Source organism: Saccostrea cucullata, unplaced genomic scaffold (genome assembly GCF_032062105.1).
Source record: "Saccostrea cucullata isolate Sc308-1 unplaced genomic scaffold, CSIRO_AGI_Scuc_v1 ctg2284, whole genome shotgun sequence".
Classification (NCBI taxonomy): Eukaryota; Metazoa; Mollusca; class Bivalvia; order Ostreida; family Ostreidae; genus Saccostrea; species Saccostrea cuccullata.
The window spans coordinates 27,568-49,203 of record NW_026936238.1 but is presented as its reverse complement, the minus strand read 5'-3'; the positions used below and the strand labels follow the sequence as shown (position 1 = coordinate 49,203).

The window sequence follows — 21,636 nt, the reverse complement described above, 5'->3', positions numbered from 1 at the left end:
GGAGCAAAGGACAATATTTTCATTCCACGGAGGCTAGCATAATCAATGTCACTCGAAAACAGTCAATAATTGTTATGCTAAACAAATGATAGAATATTAGTATTTTGTTTTAAATAAATTATATCTACAATTTGACCTACATGTATTGCTAGCAAATCTTGCCTTAATTGTTTTTTTTTATATTGTGACATGATGTTTTTTAGCTCACCTCAACGAAGTTGGGGGGAGCTTATGTGATACCCTCGGCGTCGGCGTCGGCGTCGGTGTCGGCGTCGGCGTCGGCTTCCCGGGTTAAGGTTAAGTTTTTTGGAGCAGTTTTCTTTTTAAGTACTTCTATGTCCTATATTGATTAGACATGCATGGAAGATGTTGCTATTGTGTTTCATTGTACCAGTCAAAGTTTCAGATGCTGCAATTTCAGCAAAGGAATGACCAGGTTAATGTTTTTGGTCCAGGTTAACATTTTTGGTGCAGTTTTTGGTGTAGGTCTCATTTCCGAGTAACTATAAGCTCTATGTTGACCAAACTTACATGGATGATTCAGCTGAGGATGAATACTACCAGCCTTGCTTCGGATGCTGAATCTGACCTACATTTTCCGGTTGAGTGAACAGGTTAAAGTTTTTGGTAAAGGTTTCTTATCGAAGATACTTTGAGCCCTATAATGACCAAACTTGAATGGATGGTACATCTTAGGATGTATTCTACTAGACTTGCTTCGGATGCTGAATCTGACCTACATTTTCCGGTTGAGTGAACAGGTTAATGTTTTTGGTCCAGGTTAACATTTTTGGTGAAGTTTTTGGTGTAGGTCTCATTTCCGAGTAACTATAAGCCCTATGTTGACCAAACTTACATGGATGATTCGGCTTAGGATGCACACTACCAGCCTTGCTTCGGATGCTGAATCTGACCTACATTTTCCGATTGAGTGAACAGGTTAAAGTTTTTGGTAAAGGTTTCATATCGAAGATACTTTGAGCCCTATAATGACCAAACTTGCATGGATGGTACATCTTAGGATGTATTCTACTAGACTTGCCTCGGATGCTGAATCTGACCTACATTTTCCGGTTGAGTGAACAGGTTAAAGTTTTTGGTGCAGCTTTCATTTCCAAGTTACTATGAGCCCTATAATGACCAAACTTGTATTGATGATACATCTTAGGATGCATACTACCAGCCTTGTTTCGGATGCTGAATCCGACCTACATTTTTCGGTTGAGTGAACAGGTTAAAGTTTTTGGTGAAGGTTTCATATCGAAGATACTTTGAGCCCTATAATGACCAAACTTGCATGGATGGTACATCTTAGGATGAATACTACCAGCCTTGCTTCGGATGCTGAATCTGACCTACATTTTATGGACGAGTAAACATGTTAAGGTTTATAGTGCAGGATTCATTTCCAAGTAACTTTGAGCCCTATAATGACCAAACTTGCATGGATGGTACATCTAAGGTTGCAATCTACTAGGCTGGCTTCGGATACTGAATCTGACCTACATTTTCTGGATTAGTGGAAAGGTTAATTTTTTTATACAGGTTTCATTTGCAAGTAACTTTAAGCCCTATGTTGACCAAACTTGCATGAATGATTCATCTTAGGATGCACACTAATGGACTTGCTTCAGATGCTGAATTCGACATACATTTTCCAGATAATAGACCTCGTAAAAGTTATGGGTGCAAGTCTATCACCAAGAAACTAAACCAGTTGCACAAATGATGCATCAAGGGATGAAAATTCTCAATCTTGCTTCAGATGCTGGATTTTAATTACATTTTCATGGTGAAGAACTAGTTTTAAATTTTTATATAAGTTTATTCCAAAGTATCAAACGTGCAAAAATTTTGCATTTTTGGATGTACACTTTTGTTGGTTAATTGTGTGACTTAATTAATTTGCCTTACTTAAAGACAACACACGTTGAGGTGAGCTCTGTAATCTCTGATTACCTATGTTTGCAAGTTGCAGCTGTTTCATTATCATGTCACTATAAATGAATCCAAAGCAGTAAATGTTGGGAAATGACCATCAATACATGTATGTTTTGAGGAGCTTATATCTAAATGAATTTTTTGACAATTTTTCTAAATAGAGATATAAGGACTATAATCCAATCCAAACTTTACAATAGTTATGTCCCTTTTCTGGGTCAACCAAAAAGTCAAATGGGGAAAGAAATGACATTTCTCCTCTTTATGCTACAAAATATTTTGGGCATGCTCAGTCTCAGATAAATCAACTGTGTTTTTATTTTTTCTTTTGATATATGAGTTGGCCCATCTTAGGGCAATCATTATCCAAGATGCACATAATTTTTTCCATTCAGATGACAAAGTTACAAACCAGAAACTATAAAGGGTACTGTGAAGATTCTTTGGGGTTTTCCTCAAAGATAGCGGTCAAAGGACATAACTTTTGAAAAGTGTGAATTCAACAATTCTTTACTGAAAAAAATATTTAAAAATGATTTGACGAGTTTTTTCAAACTATTTATTTTAAATGTCTTTTTCTCCTTTTATAAAATCATTATTATTTTTTTTTTAAATACATGTATTTAAATTATATAATGTATTTTGCACATAAAGTATGTGGAAAACTTCAACATTCAAAGACGTAATTGATGCCATTGACATTCAAATAGACAGAGGATAAATGTCTCTTTTCATATCAAACTTCAACTGAAAAAGTCTTAATTCTGAAATAGAATCCATAATTCCTTTGGAATAATGCACAAATAGTTTTTCATTCAAATCTTTCATCCAAAGTTCCACATGGAGTTGGTGGACAATGCCACAGTTTCAGTAGTACAAGGATAGGGATTGATATTATGTCCAGTGATTTTCATTCCATTTATTTTCAAACCTGTAGTTTTGTCTGCCTGTTTTTATGGAACAAAATATTGGTTCAAATGGTCTACCCCCTCATTGCTGATATGATGTTCTGGCTCACTGCAAGAAATAAGAAACCAATGTCAAAATAGTGTTTTCTAATTTTGGAAATTGATATGCATGGTAATACATGTATTATGAAAAAATAAATATTCATATTTTTGATGATATTAAAAGGATTTTTTAAAAGGGTTGGCTATAAACTGGAGTTGGTTGGGAAAGCAGAAATTATTTTTTCACTTAAATTGAGAAGTATAAATAATATAAACATACAGGTGTAACATTGTCATTGTACCTTAATGATAGCGGATGATCCATATGTTAGGACACCACATGAGAGGGCTGCAGCTCCATCCCTATACATGTAGTTCCATAATGTACCTCTTCTCAAGTCTCCATTTAGCAGATATAAAATGTTCTATATTCTCTTTTATCTTGACATCATGTGTCCACAAAAACAGGAATACCTGTTCAAAAAATATTCATATTTGTATACATCTGAGGAGCATTAATTGATTTTTCATGTTTATTCTTAGAATACATGTACATGAATTTTTTTGAAATGCATTTCTAGTGGTTATAGATAATGTTTGGGGCACTAACATGTGAATGGCAGTATTTGAGGGTAGAGTGGTTGTCCGATTCTATATATGTGCTATAATTTCTGCCGGTGATTTTTGTTCAATAATAAATGTTGACCTAAATATTTTCATTTCAAAACAGATTGCGTACATTGTCGGATAAGTCCTAGTTTAAAAGTAAGCCGTCGAGTGTAAAAGTTAGTGGTCCTCACAAAAGTCCATATAATATTAAATATCACATTGACTTGAGACAGTCTTACTTCTCCTATTATGTTAGTGTACACCCAATTTTGCTAAGACTGGCTCAAGTCCCTATGGTAAATATGTAATTATTTCTGCTATTATACATGACAGATACAACTACTGTATATGTACATAAAAATGCAGGCTTCATATTTTAGCAACTTGGGCACAAAAATTGCATGATGCAATAATTCATGAATATCCCTGTTTTATGCAGAAGAATTTTAGGTGTGAAGTATATGTGCATTACTTTTGTTGTAGTGTAGATTAGTGAAATGTTGAACTGTATGTTGAGGGGAAAAATTATATAAACACTTTGCAAGATGTACACAGGATACTTGTTTGGGTTACATGTATAACAGGTTGGGACCAATCACCCAAATGGGATATGATAGTCCGTTAGGGATATAATATCCCATATGGGCTATAAATTTACAGTGCAAAAATTGAAAATATTTATTTTGGCTATAAATATCATAAATCCGCATCAGGACACTTAAAAAGGAATAACTTTTGGTTGACAAGTTTTCCTGTATGTCCATTGTTTTGGAGATTGATCCCTCGGAAGTTCCTTAACTTCTTGGGGATCAATCTTACAAACTATAGGGTTGCAGAAAAACTTGCTTACCAAAAGTTATTCCTTTTTATGTGTTTAAATGCGGATTTATGATATTTATTGCCAAAATAAAAATTTTCAATTTTTGCACTGTAAATTTATAGCCCATATGGGATATTATATCCCAAACGGACTATTATATCCCATTTGGGCGATTGGTCCCAACCTGTATAACAGTGTCTCAAATGTTATATCTATAGACATGATTAGAGTATAACTGAAGTAGGTGAAGATCAACTGATAGTGATACACGTATACACAATCACTGTGGTATTGTATTTATCGCGTAGTTATAGTTATATAATAGTTATATAATCCGAGATTCCTCTGACTCTAACATTGTTCAAAGCAGGGTTTAGACATGTTAGAGTCAGAGGAATCTCGGATTAATAGCTATAGTGCCCTTTAACCCTCTTTGAATATTTATATAAGAAAGAATTGGCAATGTCATGATTACGGAAGAAAAATAATGAGTTTAATTTAGAGACAAACCTGGGCAGATCAGACGAGAGTTGTGGGCATGGTGGGGTGGGGTGATCATGGTGATGCGATCGTGATTCCTTCATTCGAGTGATTGTTGGCAGAAGAATTTCAGTATGACACAGCTCACCATCGCCTTCTTTCAGTCAAAGAAGCCTTGTTGTACGGCTAAATAGATTTGATAGACGAAAACTCGAGATTTCTCCGCATTTCATGCTTTCCGAAACATCCGATTTGCTTACATTGCCGAAAACGACAATACGCAAGAGAAGTCGTAAAATTACACTGCGTTGTTTTTGGTTCGATTTTAATGATATTTAAGCCACAATTAATAATATTTTAAATCAAGAATATCTATAAAATAACTTGCATGGTAGAATTTAATAAAAAATCATGGAAAGATTTGAACGACATATACAAACGTAAAATTCATTTACGTCACTTGGAGTTGCGCGGTGGATTCAAAATCGTCAGTTCCATACTCCCTTAATCAGAATTTCTTTCCGTTTTATAAATTACGAGATACATAATATATATACCTGCATGTAAGTGAATCTGTAAAAATATCTATGTTTTTTCATATTTAATATGACATATTGACATACATTGTATAGTTACTTATCATTTACTATCAAAACAACAACAGGTCCCTTTTTTTAGAACATCGAATTTTCCTTGTCGGGTAAAAACGTACTCTGCACAGTTTGTGTTTTATATTCTAAAATTGAAAATTATTACAATTTTGATTATAAATGATGCGTGTGTCTATCTTTAATTTATATTTTATGCAGCCAACATTTCAAGTACTTGAGGAATTGATCAAGTTGAAAATGGTTTCCTTTTGATTGATTTTTATCCGACTCCAAGTTTTTCAAAAAAAATATTTGCAACTATTGTCTCCATCACATGCCTTTTTACACATTTCAAAGCAGTTTGTTGACTCATTTTCATTGTTTACTCTATATATTTCCTGGGCGACAATTGACGGTTACATCAATGTTTTCTTGTACTCTTAGACACTATCCCTCTGTTATACTCTTTTGACACTATCCCTCTGTTATACTCTTTTGACTCTATCCCTCTGTTATACAGGTGACACAGATTATAGACAGAATCCTATCGTTTCCTGTGACGTCACCTGTTGTCAAGTTCCTCACCGGTTTAGAACTTCTCCTGGAGAAAACTCAGGTAAGTCACTCACAAGTGGATTAATAAAATCATCAAAATGTCGTAAACCTAATCATTGATAAAACAGATTTTGAGTGGACATATCTGAGGTTAAATTATGAATGATTTTGAGGTATATGTTTTATAGGAATGGGAAAGCAATGCAGCAAAGCATGTTTCTATGGCAACCCAGTTGTCAGAAGTTTCCTCTAAGATTTTGGACTGGAGAAAACTAGAGCTCAGGTAGACAAACATCTGGTTCTTTATATCTAGAGCTTAAGTTTGCAATCATAATATGTAATTAACCTTACAATTTGAAAATAAAAGGCTCGATTTCAAAATAATTTCCCCCAAACCACAAAATTTGAACCCTTTCAAATATAAATTATGATATAGCAGCGTATTCTGACATTTTCCAGCTGTTGGAAGCAGTGCCTGGACAATGTCTTTGTAAAGCTGTCCAAGAAAGCTAACAAATGGTGGTTCCACATTTATCAACTTATCCAGGCTACATATCAACAGGTAAGAAAACTTTCCCTCTGTGACAGTTTAGTTAAACTATTCAGAAGTTCATAACCTTCTTGTTCCTTATCTTAATCATCATAATGTTAAAACTTATTGTTCTGTAGGAGGAGACGTCAGAAGGTTCAGAGACAGAAGAGAGAGAATTGTAAGAGGTAATGCAGACCCTGAAAGAGTTCATAGAGAGGTCCAATCTAGGCGAATTTGAGGCCCGACTAGTGATGTTGAAGTCGTTCCATTTTCAAAGCATGTACCTCTGTACTGAGGCCAAAGAAGGGGGGACACAATCACAAGGTAGGATTTATTTTGTCTTGATTATTGTAAATGTGTTATAATCCAATAAGATTCAGATGAGAAGAATTACTTGTCAATGAATCATTTCACTCACAACAGTGAATAATTGTTATTTTCTGATTTTTTGTCTGTTACATACACAATAGCTGCAGTTTATTACTGGCATATTTGATTGATTTGTTATTTATCACTTTTTGATGTTTTATTTCTAGGCATGATGAACTTACTGTGGAACCTGCATCAGTTTTACAGTCAGTTCTTACCATTGGTCAGAGAGAAAATACAGCAACTAAGACAACCAATAGAAAAAGAACTCAAGGTATTGTCACGTAATTAGGATTTTATCTGTCTTTATGAATATATGTAGCAAATACATGTCATTTTGATTTATTTCTTTCATTTGAATTAAGGGGTTTGTAAAAATTGCCCGCTGGACAGATATGAACTTCTGGGCCCTAAAACAGACAACAGAGAAAACACACCGAACATTACACAAACAGATGAAGGCTTTCCAGGTAGGTTTAGAAACATTTTTTGGATTGTATTTTTAAATTAGTAGACAGATTACAAAACATTATGCTCACCCATTCTTTGTTGATTTTTCTTATTTTTTACATAACTGTCATGCTAACTCATTGTTCCTTATTTTTTTTATGGAAGGCTGTTTTAGAACAACCAGTTCAGGGTATATTGGCCGACCCTGATAGCAGTGTAGATTCTACTGGTCAAAGGGAGAGAACTCTAACCTGGAGAGAAACATACGGCTCAGCTGTACAGTCTCTGATATCACACACAATCAGTCTACAGGTAAGACAGGTGTAAATTAATTTTTGTAAATATTTGGCAAATGAAAAAGAGTTTGTAGAACTTCATGCATATGCATTTGTTGTTATAACAGCTAATTAAGGTTAGTGTAACATTTGCCTATCTTGACCAATATTGTATATTTTTTACCAACATGTATGTTTGTTGCAGACACAACAGTCAGAGTTACCTGCCCTTGATCGTGGAGGTCTACACAGGCGACTTGGTCAGTTATCGGTCAGAATGTGTAAACACTGGAAATCGCTGACAAAGAGACTCAAGTACGACCAACTAATTGTCAGACTAGATGAGTTCACAGGTAAACACTTGCTTACATACTACAACTACTAAGTCTCAGAAAAATGCAGATGATCAAGTGAACTAAAGCATAAATTTCAAAATGCTCAAAAAGCAAATTTGTATTCAGTAGTTAAGAATTTTAGCTTTATTTCAAGGGTTGAATTAAAGTTTATCATGCAGAGTTTTGTTAATATGAAACAGAAATAGCCATGTACTTATACTTATATGTATGCCTGCTTGTTGAAACATTTAAGTTACAAGATTAATGATATCCTAATTTATATCCTTTACTTTTAGGAGAAATCATTGAATCCATTCATGAACTTCAACAGCTGGAAGTTTCACAGGTGAGTTTTATTGGAATTATCTCTTCCTTGCAATATTATGTACTGAGGTACACATATGTTTGTATTTATGAAATATAATCATGAACATCCCAATGGATGCTTACAGACAGCTGACAAAGAAAAACAGAAATCGGAAGCTAAACACATTGGACAGAAGAAAAGAAAAGCTCTCAGTGATCTGTTTAAAGAAATAGCACAGCTAGGTAAATAATAGCACAACTAGGTAATGAATTAGCACAACTATGTAATACATGTACATGTGTAAAGATTTGGAAATGCATGAATTAACAAAAACGGTTTTTATTGCTAAAATATATTTACTATAAACATCTGTTGTACAGGTCTTTCCTACAGGAGAGGACTTCTCTGTGACGCTGAGAGTAATCTCCCTTTACTTGTCCCACCACTAGATGTCTCTGTGTGCTCAGATCAACTCACCACAAGGTGGGGCTGTTTTTATCCCCATTTTATCTAAATAAAGAATTGAATCTTCATAAACATTTTTTTTGTTTTTATGCTTTGTGTAAAAGTTTAATTTTTCCTTTAGTAAGAACAGCGCTACAGAAATAGGTCAGTGTTGCCAAGACTACTACTATAAATGTGTTGCCAGAAGAGCCAAGTTAGCCACCGCTCTACAGACTCCTTCCAAGGTGAGTTCCTAGATCACATGACCTAGAGATAATACAGCTCTACAGTCTCCTTCCAAGGTGAGTAAATTCCTAGATCACATGTAGAGATAATACAGATCTACAGACTCCTTCCAAGGTGAGTAAATTCCTAGATCACATGACCTAGAGATAATACAGCTCTACAGTCTGCTTCCAAGGTGAGTAAATTCCTAGATCACATGACCTAGAGATAATACAGATCTACAGACTCCTTCCAAGGTGAGTAAATTCCTAGATCACATGACCTAGAGATAATACAGCTTACAGACTCCATCCAAGGTAGTAATTTAGATCAATGACCTAGAGATAATACAGCTTACAGATTCCATCCAAGGTGAGTTTTTTCCTAGATCACATGACCTAGAGATAATACAGCTCTACAGACACCTTCCAAGGTGAGTAAATTCCAAGATCACATGACCTAGAGATAAAAAAGCTCTACAGACTCCTTCCAAGGTGAGTAAATTCCTAGATCACATGACCTAGAGATAATACAGCTCTACAGATTCCTTCCAAGGTGAGTAAATTCCTAGATCACATGACCTAGAGATAATACAGCTCTACAGACTCCTTCCAAGGTGAGTAAATTCCTAGATCACATGACCTAGAGATAATACAGCTCTACAGACTCCTTCCAAGGTGAGTAAATTCCTAGATCACATGACCTAGAGATAATACAGCTCTACAGACTCCTTCCAAGGTGAGTAAATTCCAGGATCACATGACCTAGAGATAATACAGCTCTAATAGAACCATCCAAGGTGAGAAATTTTAGATCACATGACCTAGAATAATACAGATCTACAGACTCCTTCCAAGGTGAGTAAATTCCTAGATCACATGACCTAGAGATAATACAGCTCTACAGACTCCATCCAAGGTGAGTAAATTCCTAGATCACATGACCTAGAGATAATACAGATCTACAGACTCCCTCCAAGGTGAGTAAATTCCTAGATCACATGACCTAGAGATAATACAGCTCTACAGACTCCATCCAAGGTGAGTAAATTCCTAGATCACATGACCTAGAGATAATACAGCTCTACAGACTCCTTCCAAGGTGAGTAAATTCCTAGATCACATGACCTAGAGATAATACAGCTCTACAGACTCCATCCAAGGTGAGTAAATTCCTAGATCACATGACCTAGAGATAATACAGCTCTACAGACTCCTTCCAAGGTGAGTAAATTCCTAGATCACATGACCTAAGATAATACAGTTCTAAGTCTCCTTCCAAGGTGAGTAAATTCCTAGATCACATGACCTAGAGATAATACAGCTCTACAGACTCCTTCCAAGGTGAGTAAATTCCTAGATCACATGACCTAGAGATAATACAGATCTACAGACTCCTTCCAAGGTGAGTAAATTCCTAGATCACATGACCTAGAGATAATACAGCTCTACAGACTCCTTCCAAGGTGAGTAGATTCCTAGATCACATGACCTAGAGATAATACAGATCTACAGACTCCTTCCAAGGTGAGTAAATTCCTAGATCACATGACCTAGAGATAATACAGCTCTACAGACTCCTTCCAAGGTGAGTAAATTCCTAGATCACATGACCTAGAGATAATACAGCTCTACAGACTCCATCCAACAGTATTATTTAGATCACATGACCTAGAGATAATACAACTCTACAGACTCCATCCAAGGTGAGTAAATTCCTAGATCACATGACCTAGAGATAATACAGCTCTACAGACTCCTTCCAAGGTGAGTAAATTCCTAGATCACATGACCTAGAGATAATACAGCTTTACAGACTCCATCCAAGGTGAGTAAATTCCTAGATCACATGACCTAGAGATAATACAGCTTTACAGACTCCTTCCAAGGTGAGTAAATTCCTAGATCACATGACCTAGAGATAATACAGCTTTACAGACTCCTTCCAAGGTGAGTAAATTCCTAGATCACATGACCTAGAGATAATACAACTCTACAGACTCCTTCCAAGGTGAGTAAATTACCAGATCACATGACCTAGAGATAATACAGCTCTACAGACTCCATCCAAGGTGAGTAAATTCCTAGATCACATGACCTAGAGATAATACAGCTTTACAGACTCCTTCCAAGGTGAGTAAATTCCTAGATCACATGACCTAGAGATAATACAGCTCTACAGACTCCTTCCAAGGTGAGTAAATTCCTAGATCACATGACCTAGAGATAATACAGAGTGTTAATAAACAGTAGCAATTCAGATCACAAAAGCAAAGAACGATACTGGTATTATATGATTTAAAAGTTGTAATTGGCTCTGTGTGATTTATTAAAATTTTTAGGAACTCGGTGTAGGGAATATAGAGCGATGTAAAGGATACACTGAACACTTAATGAAGTTAGTGGTGGATCAGTATTCTGGGGTGGTGGAGATTCACAAGGCTTTCTTATCATTAAGGTAGGTCAAGGGTCACATGATGACAACCCTTTTGTGGTATATTTGAAAGATTTGCAATTGATTTTATCCATGCAGTTTTAAAATATGAAGATCTTTTAAAGAAAATATTTAGACAATTAACTAAATTAAACATTAGATAAACATATACCTGGTATTAAACATTTAATTGACATTTTTTGATCAATTGAAGCTCCTTGTCTGAAGTGTTACAAGATTTATGTTCAGTTAATGGAACACCCCCTCCACAGAAGTCAACAAGGGAGCGTGTGGTATGTAGACAAAATCAATCTGTTTATATTATATATCTTTATTGTAAGGAAACACTGTATGTTCAATTCTTTCTCAATGGATAATTATAGTTAAAGGAACCAAACTGAAGATCTTTTAGTGTTGACATACAATGTACATGTCTTTATAATTTCAATTTATGAATCTGAGGTGCCACTATATTATTTTTCCCTCCCTATCACCATTGAATACATTTACAGGAATCCTTACTATCTCTCTTGGTCAGCATGAAGGAGGGTCTAATTCAGGTCAAGGTCATACTTCAGTGTTGTCCACGACAACAAGAGGAGATAACTCACTATCCGTCTCCATTTCCCAGAAATCAATTATCACAGTCAGCCCTGATGAAGTATGGGGATGAACAGTGGAAACACTGCTTTGAGGCAATTCAGGTTTGAGCATTTTTGGTCACATTGGATTTAAAAATATTGTATATTCTCCAGGCAAAGACTGTTTCTTTTGAGTTTTTGTCCCAGAGTCCATTTGCAGAAACCAGGATTCTCAACAGAAGTCTTACATGTATCTGCTATCTTCTTCTTTATATTAATTAATTGAGGAAAATGAATATGATATGATTTGCTAATTAGGTGCCACACTTGTATTTAATTTTTTTTTTTTCTACACATTTATTTTTCTAGACAATACAACAGAAGGCCAACACATTGTATGACTGTATCATGCCTCTAACAAAAAGACAATTAATTACATGGTATGCCAGGATTGTATTATAATTCAGGCCATTTTTTTTATTAGGCTAGTTGTTTTTCAAGAATTTTTTTGAAAAAATAAGGTCGGTCGGTCAAAAAAAAAAAAAAAAAGACAGTTGAAAAGTTGTAGTCTACTAAACAGATTAGTCGATAAAGTACTTAGAGTACACTAGTAACAAATATTTCAAAAACTTCTACATGCAATAAAACTGCTTTTTCTGTACCATTCTACTTTTGTTTAACATAATTACATATTTAAAAAAAAAAAAGATGTACGTTCTTCTTAGTTTATTAGTAATTTTAATTTTTGATTTGATGTTGTGATTTATCGTTATGACCCTGATCTAGTTAACTTCGAATGGTTTACTGTTAAGGTGAAAAATATTTACGAAATTCAATCAATTTAATTTTTGATGAATTAAATTTAGTTGATTGCAACTACCATTGTGGCAATTAAAATTAATTTCAAAAGTTAATTCTCACTTGTAAGGCTTAAAATTGAATCATATATAAATAACAGTTTTGATAAAAATTCAAAATAAAAATAAATTTAAATCATCATCATTTTTTTCTCAGTGGGCATTGAACTTCATGTCACCTATTATATACTGCATGTGTTTACCATTATCAGAGGAATGGAGGAAATTCGGGTTAGGAAAAAATGATCATTTCAGGAAGTAAACAAGTCAAGTAGAATTGCAAAATAGATAAGATTGTGGATATTTATGAAGAATAGAAGCATATTGTATTAAAAAAAATCATGTATTAAAAAATTTTCATTTATTGAAGACATCACATTAGAACAGAGAACAATTAATTAATCAGGCCCTCACCCCAGTCGGTCACATGGACTGGTGGTACAAGATGTACAGTGAATTTCATCTAAAAAATTTCGATTTTCTATCAGTTTTGCCAGTAGGACCAGGGACCTATAAACTAGTTAGTATATAAGTCCCTGGTAGGACAAATGGTTTTTGGAAACACTGTATTGATGACATGCTCCTTTCCATGGTCGTCACCATTTTTGCAGCATGTGACACATTTTTTTCCCAAAGTTTAGCTTCGTATTTTTCGGCGGCAATTTCAATTGTAAAAAAAACAACTAGATAAAAATTTTATTTTTTTTCAATTTCTCAAATTTTAAGTCGGCGGTCTTGAAAAACAACTAATAAAAAAAAATGGCCTCAAAATGAATAATAATTTTTTTTTCACCTTTAATTTAATTTTGTAAGTCATCTTTTATTTGTAACTGGCAGTGATTATTTAGAACTGAAAAAATATTGAATTTACTTCAAGTATTTTGCAATATTTAAACAAGAAATCTAGACCTTCTTCTTCATTGCAGGAGTGACCTTGAGAAAGTGAGGTCAGTGTACAGAGATTTAACCGACTGTGTACCCCGACTGACAGAGATAGAGGGACTCTTCTGTGACCCTGAAGACAGAACCCTGCCCTCCTACATAGAGACAGTCAGGTACCTCAGACAGGAAATACAGAGCAGGGCTGGAGAGTTCACACACTGGGTCAACATTGAGTCAGAAAGACATGTCACAAAATCAGATAACGAGGAGATACAGAGTTCAGGGATAGAACCACCCAGTGATGAAAGGGGAGAGAAGATGGAGGTGGAGACATTTAGTGATAAGGTGGAGAACCTGATAGCTGGTCTGTTACTGAGTGTACAGGATCTCACACAGAATCACAGGCAGAGCACTGCAGGAGAGAAAGGTAATGGGTTTACACGTTCTGTTGATATTCATGGCTTTGTGATGGGACATTTTCTGTTCACTAACAGATTGTGATATTAAATTTTGTAGAAGATAATACTGGGACATTGTTAGAGGGACATCTAGTGGTCCATCTTGATGAAAGAGTAAAGGGAGATAAACAATGTCTGCAACTGAAAAAGGTAAATTATAAAACAAGTTTTTATTTTCTGTTTATTGTCGCCATTTTTTTCAATCTTATGCATTTAGAACATTTCATTTCACAGAATAAATATTTTGTTTGATTTTTTTTTGCAGATTATTCAGTCTCTCCAGAGTTTGGTAATGGATGTCCTTGACCTTACAGACTCAAGGTCAGATGTCCTGACCTTTGTCCAGATTCTAGGACAGTGTCAGCCGTTAGTACAGCAGTACCGAGACATGGTGGAGTACTACTTACTTCATAGTTTGGCTGAGAACAGGGTGACTGGGAAACTCCTGTCGGTTCTGTTGGCTGTCTTCACTGAACTGGCCTCTAAAGTAAGAAAGACCTCAGGATAGTTCTTATGTGGACAAGACTTCTTTATCTTTGCTTTCCCATATCGAAAATAAATATAAAAATAATAGATTAAAATAATACAAAAATAATACAAAAAAAGTATATTTTTAATGACCAAATTTGGAACCCTTTTTATCTTGGTTCCAAATTAGGTAAAAATAATACACTTTCTTAGAAATGAAACACAAAATAATATATTTTTAATATACTTTATTTCTCAGTAAAAATACAAAAATAATACACTTGATGTATTTTTTCTGTACTCTTGTATTTTTTCTGTATTAAATCCTGATCCAAAGTACAAAAATAATACAATTTAGAGAAGAACTAAAAAATACAAAAATAATATAAAATGTATTAATTTTGTATCAGTCTATTATTTCTGTATTATTTGAAGCACCTTGAAAAAAAAAAATAGGAAAATAATACAAAATGTATTAATTTTGTATCAGTCTATTATTTCTGTATTTTTTGGAACACCTTAAAAAAAAATAGGAAAATAATACAAAATGTATTAATTTTGTATCAGTCTATTATTTCTGTATTATTTGGAGCACCTTGAAAAAAAAAATAGGAAAATAATACAAAATGTATTAATTTTGTATCAGTCTATTATTTCTGTATTATTTGGAGCACCTTGAAAAAAAAAATAGGAAAATAATACAAAATGTATTAATTTTGTATCAGTCTATTGTTTCTGTATTATTTGGAGTACCTTGAAAAAAAATAGGAAAATAATACAAAATGTATTAATTTTGTATCAGTCTATTGTTTCTGTATTATTTGGAGTACCTTGAAAAAAGAATAGGAAAATAATACAAAATGTATTAATTTTGTATCAGTCTATTATTTCTGTATTAAAATCGATTTTAAAATTAAAAAAATCTAAAAAGAATTCATTCTGAAAGGTACAAAAAAAAATACATTTAGGAGTTCAAAAAAGGTACAAGAATGATAGACAAAAAGTACATTAAAAAGCTTTAAATAATACAATGCAGTGCCTAGAAAAGTACTTAAAACGTGAAAAACTTCTTAAATGCAGCTTTCAATCAAATTTTAAAGAGAAATGGCTTTTGATTACTGATTTAGTTACTTTTTGTGCAATAATCTTGATTTTTTCTGCCTTACATACAGTATTCACTCTTCAATTGTCCTCATTTCTAAGTCATGTTTTATCAATCTTATTGCCTTTGTAAATTATACATTTATAATGAGATATGAATTCAAAAGTCTAGATCTTCTCTCTGCTTTGGGGTTTCTTTTGCACAGCAATATACTTTATTGAAGAAGTACATCGTTTTCTCACTGTCATCCTGCTTGGTCCTGCATAATCTTAGACTACAAAATAGAATATCAAAATGTACTGGGGTATATCAAAAATAGATGCACAGACACACGCAAAAAGAAATCTTTACATGATTAGCTGATATTGTCATTTGTCAATGTTACACACCTGTAATGCTTCAAGGGGTAGAGTGGGAGGGTGGGTGGGTAGGTGTCCTAGCTATTCCTCTATAACTAATCAGCTTTTCTTCTTTGGCTCTGTAGAGGCACTCAAACTGAAAAAGTAATGATACTGATAAATGTTTTGCAGAACAGGTAGAAATAAAAACCATTAAAAGATGAAAATATAAAACTGTCAATACACCTCATTGGAATTGGGGGGGGGGTCATTTGATTTGAAATCTTAAACTGATATTGGGGAAGGGAAACATGGATCATCATACATGTATATTGATATAAAAAATAATTAGTTTGTGCCTAGAATCATTAAATCATATACGATAGGGAACCACACAGACTGTTCAAGTCATTTTTGAAATAATCATAAGTATGCTAAACCATAAATCCATGAAGCTTAGTTGCAATGATTACCCCCACCCCCACCCCCACCCCCTCACTTTTCAAAATTTTATTGGTTGTATGCCAAGATGATTTTATCTGTTATAATTACATGCTTAGGCCTGAGGGATAGGGTGAAATTAATTTTTAAGTCATTTTTGGTCCATGTAATTAATATCATCTGCCATTGAACATGTTGAAAGCCCGTAATTATCCATACAATTCAAGATACAAGAACAAAACAAAACTCTCTTTCGCCACAAATCCAACATCTCCAATATATCTACATTCAATTTGACCTACTATATGAATTGGTTATAAAAGATATTATTAACATTTATTAATCTACATTTCACATTTTAAAAATTGAAACTACTGTGCTATTTTATTTAAATTCTTACCGCATATGGCGTTGTTTACACCAGGAAAGCCAGGAATGATGCTTGAAAAACGCCAACCTCCTTCCGTTTTCGCTTTTCTTTGTTTAAAATTGTGATCCAAGCTAACATTATGTAGCTAAACATCTATTTTCTACCAATTTCATCGACGAATACTAGCTAAATTTGTATTAAACATCACAACTCTCTCAATTCTGTTCGTCGATCTATTTTTCAAAATGGCGTGGGTAAATTACCGTTAACCAATCAGAGAAAAGCAAAGAAAAATTTTAAAATCTGACCAATCAAATAGCTCCTTATTTACGAAGATTGCCGATTTTTAAATATAAAATATTTTTAACAGTCTAAGGAAACGTATTTATGTACGAAGTCTAATAAGTAATATGAAATCAATTAAATAAACCCTTGGTCATTACGAGAATAATAAGAAGGATTCATTTCTTATAATCGTTATATTTGTTTTTAAGAAATTTTCCGATTACAGATGAAAGATTTTTGGTCAGCCATATTGTTTTGTTTTTTTTAATTATACAAGTTGACCTGTAAAGTAGACCATAAAGTTCAAGAAGAATGATCAATTTAGTGTTAAATCTAAAGCAAAATAACAAGGTATAGAGCCATGCCCCCCTTTTCTCGGCGCCATGTCCTTTTTTCCTGACAAAAAATTAATAAATATTCCCAGTGTTGGCGATAATCTGTTCTGTTGATCCAGTGCATACTGATAATCTCTTGTTTACATAACGCAACCAACAATTGACCAACTGTGAATCACGACAGGAAATCACATCACGCTTGAACGATTCACACAGCCACCTGGCTAATTAACATGCCTCAGGCTGTCAAGGTAGAAGATTTAACTTGAGAAACTGTGATTTGATTGCATTGATTATACAAGAATTAGCCCAAGATCAAACATAATTAACTTGTAAATTATTAACTAATTAAAATCAGGATCGTTTTTTTTTTTAAACTGAGAGTAGAATTATAAACACAGAGTTGAAGAAAAACTCGTCTGATATTTCATCTGAATAAAAACAACTTACTTTGTACCAAAAACTGAATGTGATGTGACAAAAGGCTAAAAAACAACAACCTAAGTTAGTTTCAGCTAACATTCTCTAGTGTAAATATCTATCTTAAACACACTGATAATTTAATTAGGAAACCTACTACTTGCACATCCCTTTCTACTTGAACATTGTAAGCTCATTTCTTGAAATTTATTTAAGATAATTTGAATATGATTCCTTCTCTGAGTGAAAAAAATGCACATATTTACTAAAATCTGAAGAAAACATCGTATGCATGGTATTAGCTAGTTGCCAGTTTGGACTTTCCATGTGCACAGGTAAATCACGTGATTTCTGAATTGTAGTATGATGTAATCATTTGTTAGCCTGCAAGACCACCTGTTGTGTGATAGATCTAAACAGTGAAAGATGTAAACCCGCTGAGAAGTTAATGTAAACCCGCTGTAAAATCTTCATGCCCAAGATTCAAATATTTCTCTAGATTACCACTGATTGAGATTAACATAAATTTTAGTACCAATTATTTATTTAAGTTCTAGATAATCGGATACCAAGATTCCTGAAAAAAATATATATAATATAAATTTTCTAAGTACCGGGTATGCTATAAACTTAAAAAAAAAACAGCAGACATTTTTCAAGGAATTTCTCTTAAATTTATAAAGTTCATAAAGATAAATGTAAATAGAAAAAAATATGTCTAAATTTCCCCCCCCCCCCCAACAACAAAAAGAAATAGAGACCAAATATATGGAATTTTCTGTAAATGTACTAAAATCAAATTTGAGACAAAAAATACTGATCGTCTTTCTGTAAAATTACCAAGTCCAAATTTAATATAAAAATAATACAGACAAACTCTGTAAAATTACTAAGTCTAAATTTGATATAAAAATAATACAGACAAACTGTCTCTTAAATTTTTAAGTCCAAATTTAATACAGAAATGATACAGTCTAACTGTATAGACTTTTCTGTAAAATTACTAAGTTCAAATTTAATACAGAAAAAATACATCTGGAAAAAATTAAGTCCTGAAATAATACAAAAATAATATACTGAAAATAATCAAAGTCCAAAAAATACAAAAATAATACACTGAAAATAATCTAAGTCCAAAAAAATACAAAAATAATACACTGTACAAAATCAAAGTCAAATTTTAATACGAAAATGATATACTGAATTTTTTGTGATAGGAAAATAATATATTTTTTCTGTATTATTTTAAGAAAGTACAAAAATGAATGTATTAAAAGTATATTAAAAATATACTTTACTGTATTATTTTTTTATATGGGTTATCATCCTGATGTTGGATAAATACTGTATACAGGGAAATTTTTGCCCCCGTTTTATTTTCGCCCCTTTCGCCCTACCCTCATTAGGGCAAATTTAAAACAGGGCGAATTCGAAAAATTCAGTATAATTTCCTAAACAAAACTCAAGATTGGGTGAATTTAAATCAGGACAAATCTGTTTTACTGTGTAAAAGGGCGAAAATAACACGGGGCGAAAATAACCCTGTATACAGTAAATCCCATATTTATCTTTTCCTTGAATAAATTTAAAGGTTTAGGATACTATAGATGCATTTTTTGTCAGGATTCATTATTTTCAATATTAAGATGTTTGTTTTTGACAAAGATTCTATGTTCTGGCTTTATTTTGTTAACATTTGTTTCTGACAGGGATTCTGTGTTCTTGCTATGTTTTGTTGTTTGTTTTTATCAAGGATTCTGCGTTCTTGCTATGTTTTGTTGTTTGTTTTTATCAGGGATTCTGTGTTCTTGCTATGTTTTGTTGTTTGTTTTTATCATGGATTCTGTGTTCTTGCTATGTTTTGTTGTTTGAATCAGGGATTCTGTGTTCTTGCATGATTTGTTATTTGTTTTTACAGGGATTTGGGTGCATTCTTGCTATATTTTGTTATTTGTTTTTATCAAATCCCAACGCGTTCTTGCTATGTTTTGTTGTTTGTTTTTATCAATTCTGTGTTCTTGCTATGTTTTGTTGTTTGTTTTTATCAGGGATCTCTGTGTTCTTGCTATATTTTGTTATTTGTTTTTATCAGGGATTCTGTGTTCTTGCTATATTTTGTTATTTGTTTTTATCAGGGATTCTGTGTTCAAACCTATGTTTTGTTAAAATTTATCAGGGATTCTGTGACTTGCTATATTTTGTTGTTTGTTTTTATCAGGGATTCTGTGTTCTTGCTATATTTTGTTATTTGTTTTTATCAGGGATTCTGTGTTCTTGCTATATTTTGTTATTTGTTTTTATCAGGGATTCTGTGTTCTTGCTATGTTTTGTTGTTTGTTTTTATCAGGGATTCTGTGTTCTTGCTATGTTTTGTTGTTTGTTTTTATCAGGGATTCTGTGTTCTTGCTATATTTTGTTATTTGTTTTTATCAGGGATTCTGTGTTCTTGCTATGTTTTGTTATTTGTTTTTATCATGGATTCTGTGTTCTTGCTATGTTTTGTTGTTTGTTTTTATCAGGGATTCTGTGTTCTTGCTATGTTTTGTTGTTTGTTTTTATCAGGGATTCTGTGTTCTTGCTATGTTTTGTTATTTGTTTTTATCAGGGATTCTGTGTTCTTGCTATGTTTTGTTATTTGTTTTTATCAGGGATTCTGTGTTCTTGCTATGTTTTGTTGTTTGTTTTTATCAGGGATTCTGTGTTCTTGCTATATTTTGTTATTTGTTTTTATCAGGGATTCTGTGTTCTTGCTATGTTTTGTTATTTGTTTTTATCAGGGATTCTGTGTTCTTGCTATGTTTTGTTATTTGTTTTTATCAGGGATTCTGTGTTCTTGCTATATTTTGTTGTTTGTTTTTATCAGGGATTCTGTGTTCTTGCTATGTTTTGTTATTTGTTTTTATCAGGGATTCTGTGTTCTTGCTATGTTTTGTTGTTTGTTTTTATCAGGGATTCTGTGTTCTTGCTATGTTTTGTTATTTGTTTTTATCAGGGATTCTGTGTTCTTGCTATATTTTGTTATTTGTTTTTATCAGGGATTCTGTGTTCTTGCTATGTTTTGTTATTTGTTTTTATCAGGGATTCTGTGTTCTTGCTATATTTTGTTATTTGTTTTTATCAGGGATTCTGTGTTCTTGCTATGTTTTGTTATTTGTTTTTATCAGGGATTCTGTGTTCTTGCTATATTTTGTTGTTTGTTTTTATCAGGGATTCTGTGTTCCCGCTGAGTTTGAGGATGAGGTGGCAGGAGAGGGAGCTACAGAGTTTGAGGACATTGAGGGAGGGGGCCTGGGTCAAGGTGAAGGGGTCAAGGACGTTAGTGATCAGATTGAAAATGAAGACCAGGTAAAGACCACCAGCCTTAATAAATACTTTAGTGAGCAGATTGAGGATTGAATTTATTAATGTTACATTGTTACTATTTAGTTCCAAAATTGTGTTGAAAGTTATGCTCAAATCTGGAGATTTCCTTTATATATGATATTTTGAAACAGCTTGATGAGGCCAGGAAAGCAGGAGAGGAGAGAAAAGAGGAGGATTCCTCCCAGCAGCCTGACATCAGGTCCGAGGAGAATGCCATAGAGATGTCTGACGACTTTGAGGGCAAAGTTCACGACCTTGAAGCTGCAGACCAAGAGGAAAGGTCAGATGAAGAGGATGATGGGAAGGAAGAGGAGCTGGATAGACAGATGGGAGAAGTGGACGGGAATGACACGGAGAAGTTAGACGACCAGATGTGGGGGAGTGATGAAGAGGAGGGAAAGGAGCAGGGGGTGAGTGCAGA

At 33.5% G+C, this 21,636-nt stretch overlaps 2 protein-coding genes across 2 annotated transcripts in view; both read left to right on the top strand.

Moving 5' to 3' along the window:
* LOC134245069 (uncharacterized) overlaps nucleotides 1-21,636 on the top strand; it is a 58,516-nt gene that overhangs the window by 20,077 nt on the left and 16,803 nt on the right. The window lies entirely within an intron of this gene.
* The window catches only part of LOC134245068 (midasin-like), a 43,307-nt gene that overhangs the window by 7,418 nt on the left and 14,253 nt on the right, over nucleotides 1-21,636 (top strand). The window contains 21 exon segments of the mRNA XM_062727330.1: nucleotides 5,911-6,006; nucleotides 6,134-6,228; nucleotides 6,405-6,507; nucleotides 6,615-6,801; nucleotides 7,014-7,120; nucleotides 7,212-7,316; nucleotides 7,462-7,608; nucleotides 7,777-7,924; nucleotides 8,203-8,252; nucleotides 8,359-8,455; nucleotides 8,594-8,696; nucleotides 8,800-8,902; nucleotides 11,224-11,339; nucleotides 11,530-11,608; nucleotides 11,828-12,019; nucleotides 12,266-12,336; nucleotides 13,680-14,062; nucleotides 14,152-14,243; nucleotides 14,359-14,580; nucleotides 21,060-21,197; nucleotides 21,347-21,625. Of these exon segments, the coding sequence (XP_062583314.1) occupies nucleotides 5,911-6,006; nucleotides 6,134-6,228; nucleotides 6,405-6,507; nucleotides 6,615-6,801; nucleotides 7,014-7,120; nucleotides 7,212-7,316; nucleotides 7,462-7,608; nucleotides 7,777-7,924; nucleotides 8,203-8,252; nucleotides 8,359-8,455; nucleotides 8,594-8,696; nucleotides 8,800-8,902; nucleotides 11,224-11,339; nucleotides 11,530-11,608; nucleotides 11,828-12,019; nucleotides 12,266-12,336; nucleotides 13,680-14,062; nucleotides 14,152-14,243; nucleotides 14,359-14,580; nucleotides 21,060-21,197; nucleotides 21,347-21,625 (2,913 nt within the window).